Consider the following 14015-nt stretch of genomic DNA (forward strand, 5'->3'; position numbering starts at 1 on the left):
TGAACACACCTGCAAAGTGGTGAAGGACCTTGTGAGTGACAAAGATGCCTCTGGTCTTCATCCTCCAGAGACAGGATGTTATCTAAGAATCCTAGGACTATTTCCTTAGATTCGACTAGTCTAGTTAGAGCTTTCCTGGGAGTAAAGGTGGGAGATCTTTTATCTGTTCTATTTCTTTTGTGCTAAAATGAAAGAAGTCCTTTGAACAGAAGTAGTTTTGATAGCTTTATGGATTAAGGTACAGTTTGCTCTTAAAACAGCAGGCAGAAGGATGTTATGAGTTTAAAATATTTTTCCCTCAATCAGACAGTAAGACAGGTGTTTAAATCTTGTGCATGCATGGTGCCTGCCAATAGGCAATAAGTGACTGCTAATCTGCAATAACCTGTATGGAGCCAGAAACTGAGGTCACTCCTGAGACTTGCAGCTCCTGACTTACAGCAAAACCAAAGGCTGACAAAACTGGACAGGGGAGAACAAGCAGCACATTCAGATCCTGATTCTGTTACCCTATAGTTGCAGAATCTAATATTTAAAAGATACTGTCAAGTAAGGCCTACATTGGCTCATCAGGACAGAAATTATGACAAAGATAAGGTGTGCTTAGATGAGTCACATCTCAGGTGCCTCCTGCCTAGTGTGGATTTCACTTGGAATTAATTTTAGTTTAGATTTGCAGCCATACTGATAAACTAGCAGTAGATGTTTAAAATACTTTTTTCCTCAATTAAAAAAAAAAAACAGAGAAGAAAAAAAAGAGTGTTCCTAGTTTGTTTAGGAATAAGTCTCAAGGGTTCACCTAAGGTACGTGCCAGTAGAGAATGTCACCACGGCAAGATAGCTAGCCACGAGTATGCCCAACCGAGTAATCCTCCCAACAGTAATCTCACAGCTAACACCACTCTTCCTCCTTCGGTATTCCAATATCATGTTGTATTGCACCAGGCGCGTATGTTGTGTGGTGACTGACAGGCGACTGACGGGTCGTGAGTACTACTTTGTTGTAGCCAGTGGGGAATCACGGTGTTAAAAGCTCATGGGTGAGAAGCAGTGTGTGCGTGCTGGGGACAGCGGGAGGTTTATCGCAGAGGGGTCAAGGCGGTGTGTCATGGTGATGCTCAGGTGAACCAGAAATAGCCTCCTCTCCTAAGCCCTGGCGGCTCAGGGAGTTTCAACGCGCGCGGTTGTGTTGCCTGAGATCCGAGATTTAGGTTTACCTAAGTCTGCCTGTGCGATGCCTGTATGGTGCCTCTGTGCCTGATGCTGAAGCTCTCGTTTCCTACAGTGCCATGAGCCTGCGGTTGTGCTTGGGGCTGCCGTTCCTCACGCGTAGTGCCTGCCTGGCACTGCAGAGGAGCGGGGGCACCCTCCGCAGTGGTCCAGCCCTCCCGGAGGAGGAGGGTGGGGGGAGGCAAGCCCTCCGCCCGCCGTGCCCGGCCCCGCGCGGTGCCGCCGGGGTGCTCCCGGCGCTTTGCCCGGTCGGGGCTCCCCGCTCCCGCCGCCCCCCGCCTGGAGGAGAGCGGCGGGAGAAGCCCCTCCCAGAGGGGTGGGGGTTGCTGTGGGGCCTCGGCATGTGGATACTGGCAAGTGAAAAGGGAAGCGGGGCGGGTTTCGGGTGCGGGGGATTTGGGAGCAGGGTAGTGTGGCAGTGCGGGACAGCATGGAGCATGAGACCCCTCGCCTTTTCCGGAAACTGTACTGCCAACCCGAGCGAGCAAAAAACCGAAACCAAAATCTCAGCAGTGCCTTGTGCCGTGGTATTTCGGCGATATAAAAAAAGTCTGGGAGGGAGCATGCTTCCAAGTACCAGCGCTAGTTAACTGGGGAAGCAGTGTGAAACACGAGCAGTCCTGGCCCAGAGCACAAGGGGATGGCCGACTTGAGAGCAAAGAGCTGGTGGTTTTTCACCTGGAAACTGAAAGCCGTGTGCCAACTGGGAAAAGAGGAGCCGGGGCTCCCGTGGTCATGCTCTCCTGTTAAGTAGCTGAGCACCATAGCCCCTTCTGCCCCTGTCCGGAGGGATCCAGAGCATACCTCACGCAGGGAGTGAGCTTTTGATGCATAAGGATAAAGAATGGCCTGGCCTCCTAATGAATTAGCGGGAGGGTAACATCCTTCTCTGCTCTTAGGAAATTGCTGGCTTTGGGAGGGGTCAACTCTGGTATGTGAGGGCCGGTCACATGCCTTCGAACTGAAAAAAAAAAAGAGGAAAAAAAATTATTAGAGGCTTGCAGGCTACAAGATCCTATGAGCTCCTAGGTGTCTGAAGATTTCATTCCTGCTGTCCTCCTTGTCAGCTGCTGGCCGTGGTTAAACACAGTAAGTCTTGGCAAGAACTGTATGATGGACCTGCCTGCTTTGACAGCCACCTGCCATGCTTCCTTAGGGTAGGGGGATGTCAGCAGCCTCTGGGTCTTCCTGCACAGCAGGCAGGCTTACTTTTGCAAGTAGCCCTTTCCTGGCATAGCTTATGTGCCCTTTGTGCCTGGCCAGTGGAGGAGGGATGGTTGAGGGAGAAGGGTGTGCAACTTGCCTTCTTTTGGGACACTTCATGTCTTTGGGGTGGAGTTTATTCTTTTTCAGTTCTTTGAGATAAGCTCAGTTGGTTAGAGCATGGTGCTAATAATGCCAAAGTTGCGGGTTTGATCTCTGTGTGGGCTGTTCACTTAACAGTTGGAGTCGATGATCCTTTTGTGTCCCTTCCAACTCAGAATATTCTGTCGTTTTGTAGTGATTAACCCACTGAGGGGAAAAAAAAATTCTGCAGCTGAAGTAGCCTTGAATTTCCACAGGAGGGGGTCGGAGAACAGAGGGAGGAGGGGTAGTGTGTGAGGTTTCAGAGCTGAGCGACAGCCTTGCTGTGTATGTGAGCACCATGGGATCCTCATGAAATAGGCTGAGCCGCTGGCTGCCAGTGTAATGAAGCTTTGTAATTTAAAAAAGGACGTTGCATTTGGAGCGTGTTTGGTGCCCTTGTCTTTCTGTTATCCTTACAGAGGCATGCAGTCGCTGCCACACCCATGCTCCAGGTGCTGTACTCCTCCCTTCCCATGCCAGTGGGCTGTGTTAAGGCCATCAAGGCTCAGCCTTCTTATCTGGGAGTTAAGTCTTTTAGAGGCAGTAAGGAAAACTGTTTGCAAGCTGCTGCCATGTCACTGAGCCTGAATTTGCGTTGCCTGGACTAGGTGTAATCATTTGCAAATTGATTGAAATTGGTGATCTAAGTCAGAGTGGGGTGACTTGGATAAAGAGTGGGTAAAATAAGTATATCTTACTTTCCAAAGCAGTAGGATATACCTGAGGGGAAAAGGAGTTATTTTTTCTATGTATACCAGAAAAAGCATCTGTGTGACTAAATGCGAAGTGTAAAATTATGTCTATGATGATCTCTATACTTCCAGACTTTATGGACTAGACTTCTTTTTAGTGTTTTCTTATACTGCACATTTAACAGCAGGTTTTCCATTCCCTCTCCCTTTGTAGTCTAGAGTCAGAATAAATTTTTAAAAACTCACAAAACAACAACAAAAAACTTAGGGCATTTTTTTCCCTGCCATAAGTGCCTTTTCCTGTTATCCTGGGAAGTATTGTTTCTGTTGGCAGGACATTACCCAAGATTTTTTGTAAATCCAGAGAGAAAATAAAAAGTCTGTATTGCAACTCCTAATCCTCAAAAATGCTAAATATTTGCCACCTGCCATAATCTTCAAAAAACTGCTGGTGTTCAGCAAATTCTGCAAGTCCTGTTATTTTTTTTTTCCTAGAGATGCAAACACAAATTTAGTTGCATATGTATTCAAGAGGGGAAGAAAACAAACTCCCTAAAGCAATCTGGCAATTCTCAAAATAAAATCACAAGAATGTAGCCTGAAATTCATGGGTACCAGGTTACTTTTAATTGTTGGGGCCTCTTGTAGTAGTTCCCATGGTGGATATTTTTCTTCTGTGTATAGGTAATTTCCAGCAGTTTCTTACTTGGCACCCTGCTTATTCCTTCTTTAAGACAATAAACTTTGTTGACAAATAAATTCAGTTTTGATTCCTCTCTCTGAGTCAATTCTCTAAGTCTCTTCCCAGTTTATGAATAACTGCATGCCAGTTAAAATTTTGGTTTCCAGTTTCTACACTGGTATTTTTGTCCAAAGTAGATTGTATTTGATTTTTCCATGTGGTTACAAGACTCAGTACTTGGAAATTAATATGTAACCTTTATACATTCATTTTATTAGTCTTTCTGATGGAGGTGTAGTAGAATTTTTTTCACTTTGAAGATTCACTTTGAGACCCAGTTGAATTTTTTCATTTAGTGTGAAATCTGCTGAGATCCCTGTTTTTTGCGAGTGGATGTTTTTTCACCTTCAGACATGCCTCAGCTCATGGCAGAATCTGGAATCAAGGAGACATAGGTCAGTGAGAACATGGTACTTTGTATTTGCTGCCAACCATATGCCCAGCATAAGGAAAGTTATTCAGAGGGATGGTGTTGGTAATTGTCCTAGAAAAGCAAATGCATCAAATGCATCTGCAGCTGGTGAGCAAGCAAACAAGCATTGGAGCTCATTTGCTGGGCTCTACATTAGCCACATGGGCTAATGCGTCTGTGAGTTGTTGGGCCGCTGCTAACCACAATATGCTGGTACATGTGTACGTTGAATCCAGGTAAAGATGAAGTGGCACAGTTCATAGGGTAAATTTCTGTCACCACTGACATTTTGATAGCTGAGGATTTGCCTTGTTATTTCACAGCCTAGTAACTTCTAAAATGTTGTGCTACACTGTTCACCTTGCTATTCCCTCCAGAAAAGTGTCATCACTTTATCAAGGCTCTGGAGATACACTTTACAGAGTTTGCCTTTACTCTGGCTAATGAGGTCCTTGGAGCAGTAGTTTAGTGAGAGTTTGTAAAGCTGCTTCTAGTTCCTAAATAAACTGTTGTTTTATGGAAAAAAAGGGCTGCTGACTTTTCGCCTCTTCAGTTCCCAGCCTCCTCTGAAAATAAAACAAACACAACAAAAATCCAGGAGCTGACAGAGACAGAAGAGAAAAAGAAAAAACCAAAGTGGAGCAGCTGATCAGTTTGCTACACAAAGTGCCTCAGTATAGAGCTGTCAGCAGCTCAGCCTTTAAGCTGGCATCTGTTGGCACATCTCCATTAAAGTCAAAGCCATTTAGGTCAGGAAGGCTTGATTCACCAAAACCGAGGCGTCTCTGCCAGCTCTGAACCATCTCATCTATTAGCCAAGTGCAGCCTTGCCATCTCATCTATTAGCCACGACTGGCTGCTAGTCAAGACCCTCTCCACATTATTGCTAGTTAAGTCTCTTCTTCCTGTGTGTGTGTGCTGGGATAGGGAGAGACAGAGCCTGGCAGCTGGTAGGACGGCATAGGGAGGCATGCATGTCTTTGGATGTGATGCTGGAGCAGTGGTGGAGAAGAACAGGGCACACAGAGCATGCGGACTCCCTGCTAACACAGCTGGGTGAGCTGTGGGTTGGTTAGTGGTTTTTTCTTTGTTGTTTTTTTCTTTATTCACTGTTCTTTTTGAGGACAGGTGTTTCATTTTGCTGCATGGTTTCAGTATAAAGCTCCTGTGTGATACTAGTGCCAGTGCTCAAGTGCTTCATCTGCACATTTGCAGGGAAGCCTGAACTGAAAGGTGTAAAAACATGTATTTTTATGCGTCTGTTTTGCTCCCTGCCAGGGAGGACCAGCTGGACCAGCTCCCTGGTTAATATGCTTTTCCTGAGCCAGTCTCCCAACAGTTAAACCAAGCCCAAGCATGGGGGTGGGGGGGAAAGTCCTCTGATATCTTCCCAGTCTTGGTCCTATCCTGGAGGACCCAGCCAGGAGCATTGTAGGGAAGGAGGGTTATGTGGGTGCTGAACACAGGGTTGGTGGCTCTTGATACCTGGAGTAGGTGGGCTCTGACGGGAGAGCCTGAGGGTTCCCGAAACATGTAGGGACTGAGTGTTTTCTCAGCAAGGTCATAGGTATGCAGTGCATTTGTTGGGTCTGGTTTTTATTTTTGTTGGGGCAGGTGGATCAGATTCTGCGTATGGGAGAATCCTAATGCTTTCAAGAGACCAGTCTATGTGTCTATGCATGTCAGAAATATCCACTGCAGGGAGGAGCCTTTGGATACCCCCTGTGGAGAGGACCAGTTTTTCACTTTCTAGGCATGGTGACGTTAATGTGGTGAGTGTCCCTTTGCAAGCACTGACCCTTGCCATAGCGATGTATGAAGCCTAAGGTCAGAATGGAATCAAACCTGAAGTATTTTTAGCAAGACATTTGTACTTCAGGTGGCAGTGGGCCAGCATGTCTGTGTAATAAAGTACGTGCTGTCTCTTGGAAGGGCTGCAATCTTGTCCCTGCATGTGGTGGACTTCTTGTTCTAATGCTGTGATCTTGTAATGACAATTGCATTTGCTGTACACAAGCCTACAGAAATGGTGTTTTCTGAATGCTTTAGCTGCTAGCTCCCTTTTTTACAATCAGTAGGAATTATTTTAATGAAAGAAACAGACAAATTATTACAGGAAAGAAGAGGTTATTTTTGAGCAGCAGCATGCACTTCAGCCTGTGAAATTGACTTTGCATATGTATTTTATTGATAACCAATAGGGGATTACAGGGATTGTTACTTTTAACTTTGCTCCTCTCCCTGTGATGTGACAAGGTTGAGGTACTTTTTAATAGATGCTTGGTGGTTACTCTGGCTTATGGACATCTTCCTCGCTTTGTATGTCCTGGCTGATGCTGTGCTTGTGAGACACCCACTGAATTGAGTTGCAGCAAAGTGCAGCTGTGTCAGTCCTCAAAGAGGGATCTACTTCAAAGCATGTCTTTGAAGAAAATCCATACGTAGGACTTCAAAGCTGATTAAACCATTTGGAGTAAAATAGCACACTGAGTCATCTGCTAGGAAAGGGCATTATTTTTATTTTTTTATTATTTTTCTCTCCTTCCTATGACCTATCTTGGATGAGCCCTGGAGCTGAAGGTAACTGGCAAGGTAGATCATTGCTTGAAGTGCTTTTGTGCTCACTCTCTCTTGGCCCTGAAGAAGCTGGTTTGGAGCTGGAGCAAAACTGCAGCACAGCAGTTCCCTGCCCGTTTGTGTGGTCGGGTCATTTGTAGCAGGAACTGAGTCATCACGTCCCACTGGTACTGGGATTTCTTCACTTTCTTCAGTGGGCCTGCTCCTTTCAGAGCTGGGCTGTTCAAGCACAGCTTTACAGGTCCTTTTAAACAAGTGCAGACTGTACCACTGGTTATATCTGGTCTGCTCTGAAATGTGAAAGGATATCTATCATTCACTGAACAGCCACATCTCTCCAAAGGGTTGCAGACCAGGAATTTATTTCCACAGGGCAGGACATAGAGGGTGGAGCGGAGGAGTGGGCGCAGGCACCTGACTGTTTCTGATTTGTCCCTTCTGAGAGCCTGTTGAACTAGTATTAGAGCATGCTTTTCATGGACAGAGTTGATGGTTATGGATGGAATGCTGTCCTGTTTCAGAACCAGGAGGAGAAGGCTTGGAGTGAAAGCATTTAAAACAACAGGGCCAACACTGTCCTGCAGTGGGTGATTATCAGCTTCAGCGTGGCTCCCCAGTGGACACCGTACCCCGTGAAAATAACATTGGTTCTGGCCCTAGCTTTAGTATGCCAGAATGTCTCTCCACCCTTCCTTACTTTTAATCATTGCTGCATTTTGCTCTGATGTGTTTTGCTGGCAAATCCCTGACACAGCTTGTCTTGGAGTAAAGCTGATGTTAAAGGTATGCACATTTGTTTGAGAGAAAGAGTTGGTTTTCCTCCTGTTCCCTCCTGCTCTATTTCCAAAAAGTCTGTGAAGGCTCCAGCCCTGTTTTAATCCAAGCTCCCCTGCAATTGGTACAACCAGTGCACTCCCTCCAGACATGTATGCCAGATGAATTAGTGTTCCTTGGGGAAGAAACACATGCATCCAGGGGAGTCCATGTGCCACAGAGCATATGGTGTGCATCAGTCTGGTAAAAGTGAAAGGCAGTGGCAAGCTGGGATCACTGGAGTGGCTGTAATGAGGACAGCACTTAGGCTGAATTGTCACACCCTGCCACTCAGTGTCAACTCTGAACATCACTTCTTTGTTAGCAGCTGGGCCAATTGCTCAGTGCCTTTACTCTTTAAAGGAAAATGCTAATAGGTGTTTCTTCCTTGGGATGAAGCAAAGATTTTTTTCTCCATGGATTTGCTACAAAATGAAGAGCATACCAAGGTTTAAGGCATCATAAACTCACACTCAGACTGGGTTTCCTCCTGAAGCTTAGTTGTCTGGGAGGGTGGACCACTGAGATATGAGGTGCCTGTATCATTATCATTATGTTACTGGTCTTGCTGTGTTTTTTCTGGAAATTGCAGCCATTCGTCAGTCAAACATTACTGTGTATAGTTTCAGTTTTGATGGGACCTGGAATGGGAGAGGCGGGCAGTAAATGAATCTAGAATATTCACAAACAGATCAAGTGTGCTGAGTTCTGAGCATGGCAAGATTGAGATAGTTTGGCATTGGGAGCTAAATCACTGTAGAACTGGTGTATAATGGAATAAGTGAAGAAAACAGTATGAAATGCCTAGCAGTTACAGTGTATTGCAGGAAAGCTGGAAAGCCTGGCACAGCTTAGAGTCTACAGCTTGGAGAGCTGTTAGAAAGTATTGCACTTACCACAGCACTGCTTATCGAATTCCTGTAATTTCTGCTGGATATGGTGGTCACAGCCTCTGTGCGTTCCGTGTGGGTGTGAGGATGCTTTGACAGAAGGAGAAAGGATGCATCAGAAGTGCATTGCTGGGGACAGAAATACCACGGTCTATAATCCTAGTTTCTGGCCAAAGCTCATGTGCTGTGATACTAGAGAGGTCTGGAGTTTTTTTGTAGCTTCTGTTTTCTGTGTTTTCTGATAGCAGAGATTAGTGTAAGTGTCTCTAGATAAAAATCAGCAGCCATTGCTGGACAGGCAATTACCAGCAACATCATTACAATCCCTTTTAGCCTTGAATCTAGGATTAGGGGGAATAGAATCTATTGCATTTTTCAGCCTGTGTTTCTCAGTGGAGGTTTCTTATTTTTATGTGATAAAGAATAAAGCTGCATGAGAAATCCATGTCCAGTCTTGATTTGCATCACAAAGCTGTTTCTTGGCACTGTTTTGATGGTAATGCTGCTGTGGATTCTTATGTATAGAAACTGTAGACTGCAGAAGAGAGACCTATTTTCAGCCTTGGTTGCTCTTAGCTCTTGATTAGAATTCGTTATAAGCACTTTACAGAGGGAGGCAAACATTACATTATTGAGTTCAGCAGATTAGTAAACTGAGGTAAGAAGGGAAAATGATGGACCTGGAAAGCGCTGAAAGTAAGAAGAGACGTCAGCCTTTTCCTGAGTAATACCAATTGTACTCTGCTAAAATATCCTGCTCTGGAAGCAGCTTGCACTGTAGTCATGAACAGGTCATCCGCATTTCCTAAGTCCTCAGTGACATGAGTACTGAGTCTTGAAACTACCTACCTAAAGCCACTTGAGAACTGAAGTCTCACTTTACTGCTAAGAATCTGTCATTTCCCCTGAACAAAAGACTTATGTTACAGACAACCTGTATTTGACAGCCTTTTTGTACTTGTACTTTGTGAGTACAAAAAGTACTCAGCTTAGTACTTACTTCTTGCACTAGGTACAAAAAGTACTTACTTAGCCCCTCTTTGTACTAATTTAATCAACTGTCAGCATTAACTACTGGAATTGCAGAAGGAAGTATCCCTTATTCTTCAATGCACGTATGGGCACTCTCAGTCAGTGTGGAGCTTTAGAATGGAGAAGTTGGAAGATAGTTTTTCTTATGCAGCCCTGTTGACTAGTTTTGGCAAACAGGGGAAAGAGCACACCCTCCCTCTTGTTGGGTGTTCCTCCTTCACATCCCAGGCATGGTTCCTAGAGGCAAAGCAGAAGCTGGGAGCTGCTGTACTGTTAATTTCACTAAGTGGCAGATGCTGGCACTTCCTTTCTTTCTAAACTTTTGGTGGTTTGTGGTAATGTTGAATCTCGTAGGGCACTAGTTGCTAGCAGGGTACAGATGTTTCTTGTCAGCTTTGGCCATCTTTCAGTGCTATAAATACTACCTTTAATAAAGAGCAGTGGTGAAAGAGGACTGTGATACATAGTGAGGTGAGGCTCTGTGAATTGGCATGGCTTTTGAAGCAGCATTTTTACATTAAAGACTGCAGATTTGTTACCTCACCTGGGTATGCCTTGCTGTTGTCAGTTGTTAGAGATGGGAGGTTGGAATGAGTCATCCCTGATTTGAATGGACAAAGTGTTGCTCTGGGCTTGTATCAGGATACTCTGTCATTTGCTTTGTTCACAAGTTTGGTATAGGCCAAATTCAGAGAATTTCAGACATTTGCTAGTGGCTTTCGATAGGGCCAAGGAGGCATTTTCCACAACAATGATGTCAGGAGGTGCTTTTTTTTCCTTCCTAGGATAACTGATGGCCAGTGTTGTTGGAATTGTATTTACAGTATTTATTTCCTACTAAGCGTTGAGACTGACTCCCTTATAGCACCATTTTATTTACACTAAAATAATTGCAAATCCCCAGTTCTTGCAGGAACTGGTTAGGTTTCTGTTTTCCCCAGATACTTGATAAAGAATTTGTACCCACAGGGTGAATGTGTGATATTTCTGATGTTGTAGAAGTACTGAAAGGATGGAAACGGAGGTAAAATGGGCAAATCTCCGTTCTGTACATGTCCTTCTCTTAAACCATGCGTGAGAAGTGAGATAAGGAAGTAGGTGATGATTTGTGGCATGCAGAATACCTAATTTTTTTTCTTTTAAACTCACCTTTTATGAAGTCTCATCTTTGAGGAGTTAATGAGTGGCTAGCAGACATTTGTGTAAATGGCTAGACAATTGTTACAGGAACACAGAGATCAGTTGTTTTAACCATGGCTTGTCAAGTCTGAAAATTACTGTGGTATGTGAAGCTGTGGTATGTTGTTTAAAGTGCTGTGTGTACAAAGTCATCTTTAACTCATTCCAGTTATATCTGTCCTGTGCATGACCCTTGCTGATCATTCATTATCTCTGTGTAAATGGCATTTTAGTAAAAAGAATTTCTATATAGTATAAAAATGTAGAAATAAAAATAGAAATGCTGTCAAATGTGCACACACATACACAGAGCTGAGATTTTGCAAAAATTTTCATACCAGTATCAGAGAAAAGCTCTTCTGAAGTTCAAAGTCTGCCTTTGTGCAGGGGTGTGTATGTGAGGGTGTGCTTTTTGATGTGGCGGGCTCTTGCCTCTTTCATGGGAGAAGCAAAGCAGGCACACAGCTCAGCCAGAGCTCTCCTATTGTACTAGAGGTGGGAGGAATCTGTAAGTGCATGATTTATCTGAAGTGCCCTGGGATTGCCATGCTGAACATTTTGACTTTGAGCAGCTGCTGAGGGAAATAGTTGCCACCATGAGGGAGCAGGAGAGAAGCAAGGAGTTCACCAGGCTGGCATGGGTGGTTTGTGTCTCTCATAATCCAAACTGGTTTCCTTGCTCTGAGTCCTGCTTTTTCTAGCAGTGCCTTCCCATGGGATGTCCACTGCTCATGGGTGACACAGAAGCCACTGAGAGTTCTGGTGATATTATTTTAGATTTAAGGAATTGCGTTGTTTCCAGGACAACTAGGGAAGAATGAGGAAGGGACTTGTTCCTTTACTCCAAGTACTCACCTTGGGGTAACTGATCATCCTAGCTTAATCACTACATTTCTCCTGGAAAATGGTTAATTTCCTGCTTTTAAAGAGGCCTCTTCAAGCCAAGCAGGCAATTGTGTTAAAAAATACTAATGCAAGAAGCATTGGTGCAGTTGCAGTTGTAGGCTGATAATAGCATAGAGCTCTCTCTGAAGTGAGCCCAAGTTGAGGATACTTAGCACAGTCAGAAGGAAAGTCCATATTGTTTGGACTATTTGGCTGTTTGTTAAAAGCCCTTAACTTTTGCTGACTGCTCAGTAAATGTCCCTGTTCGACACTGCTTCTTCAATTAAGGGGATTTTGTTACATTGTGTCATCTTCCCTCTGTGCAGTTAATTGCCCGCTGTTCTAAAAATAAACTCTAATGTTATCTTATTTTTCTTCTTTCCATATTCTTTTAATCTCACAGCAATCTTGACCTACAGAATGTGGTGTTAGACTCCAGTGCAGCCATGGGGAGCAGCGAACTTCAGGAGAAAGATGCCACTGGAGCCCTTGTCCACGACCTCAGCAATGGCAGCCGCAGCAATTTGGAAGCAGCCAGGCGCCTGGCTAAGCGCCTCTACCATCTGGACAGATTCAAACGCTCTGATGTGGCAAAACATTTGGGTAAAAAGTATGTGCTGATATGAGTACATGCTTAGCCACATTCTTATTGATGGTTCTGGAGGGGTTCACTCTTGAATGATAAACTTTACATATTTTCTTCACTTTTCTTTAGCAATGAATTCAGCAAGCTTGTGGCTGAAGAATATCTTAAATTTTTTGACTTCACAGGCATGACGCTGGACTGTTCACTCAGGTACAGTTCCATTTATGGACTTCATATTCTTATTTTAGTAACAGTGCTGTTTGCAGTGTTGTCCTGCATGGTTTACATGGTTGTCCTTTTGGTATGTAAGAAGATGAAGAGAGGACTGTGATGTATTTTGGGGGCAGAGCTTTCCTCTTCTGTTTGGCTTTGTGTGCTACCCTACTCTAGCGCTACTGTAGTGGTGGCCACATAGAGGGGGAAATATTTGGGTGGACCTGTCTAGGGATGGTCCTTGAGATGCTGGAGAAAAGTGTCCAGTCACTGGCAAAACAGGGGACTTGTAGTCTGCCAGATGCTAGTGAAGAATTACAGTGTTGCTTGCAGCTGATCTGCACAGACTCTCTGGCTGATGCCTTTTGAAGCTTACCCCGCTTTGTTGCAGTGCACTAAGACCAGGGTTTGGTGTGGTTTGGCAGCACCCCTCTCTGTGTCTCCCTGAGGAATCCAGGAATGTGCAGAACAGCAAAAGCTTCTATGTGGAAAAAGCTGTAGTGAGTTTGGTAACTGTTGGCATGGGTATTTGAAGACTCAGCCCTTCCATTTTCTTTGCTTTTTGCACTCGAATCAGACCTCAACAATTTTTATTTTCAGTGGTTTTTTTCAGAAGTCAAACCACCAAGTTTATGTAGCAGTGGCCTGTTAGACCAGTTGCTGGTGTTCTGGTGTTTAAGGGGATTTAAATGAGTTTAACTCATTTGACTGAGGTTACTTCAGGGGGAATTTTTTTTCTAATGAAAATCTAGAAGATGTGCACACACTTCTTAGCCCCTTTGCAAATGCATTTCTGGGGATCTGATGCCATGAGACCATAGCAGATCAAAGGCACCCACCAAGTCCTGCCTGCTGAAGGCAGTGGAAATGGAACATGTCTGCACAAACATGAACCGCCTGGTCCTGAGGCAGGGGGAGTGGAGCCAAGCTGGAGCACCCGCTCAGTGTGGGGTGGGAGCTGCTGGGCAGTGGGAGGTCTGTTGCTCTGTTCCAGGTTTCAGCACCCCTGAAGCGTGATGCTAAATATACCCTTCTTTTAAAGTGTGAAATCCAACACATAATTGCTTTGTGGCACATATTTAGGAAGCCTCTGCTCCCTGTAGATCTCCTGTTAATATTAGTAGTTAGGACTTTCTCTAAAATGTGCCCAGGCTCATGTAGGACTTAAACAAGTCAAGGGGTTGTTGAGGTTTCAAGAGTAGCTACAGTAATTGCCACCTACATGCCCTATGCACGCCGCAGCAGCTGGGGAAAAAGAATTGTTCCAAAGCCTGAGGAAACTGAGGCATGCTACCTCATGCTTGGCAGAGTGAGAGGAAACAGTGCTTTGTTGCTGGCTCATTGACAAGCTGTGGTTTATTGAGCATTTTGGGGACAGCTGCTGTGATCTGTGCTACCTCCCAGCTATGGGAGGGCA

General features: G+C 44.7%; 1 protein-coding gene across 2 annotated transcripts in view; it reads left to right on the forward strand.

Annotated features, from left to right (window-relative positions):
* Nucleotides 1-14015, forward strand: part of PSD3 (pleckstrin and Sec7 domain containing 3) — a 115998-nt gene that overhangs the window by 28805 nt on the left and 73178 nt on the right. For both annotated transcript variants that reach the window (XM_036402951.2, XM_036402952.2), the window contains 2 exons: nt 12203-12409; nt 12515-12595. In XM_036402951.2, the coding sequence (XP_036258844.1) occupies nt 12203-12409; nt 12515-12595 (288 nt within the window). The remainder of the gene's footprint in view (nt 1-12202; nt 12410-12514; nt 12596-14015) is intronic.

The sequence above is a fragment of the Molothrus ater genome, chromosome Z (genome assembly GCF_012460135.2).
Source record: "Molothrus ater isolate BHLD 08-10-18 breed brown headed cowbird chromosome Z, BPBGC_Mater_1.1, whole genome shotgun sequence".
Lineage (NCBI taxonomy): Eukaryota > Metazoa > Chordata > Aves > Passeriformes > Icteridae > Molothrus > Molothrus ater.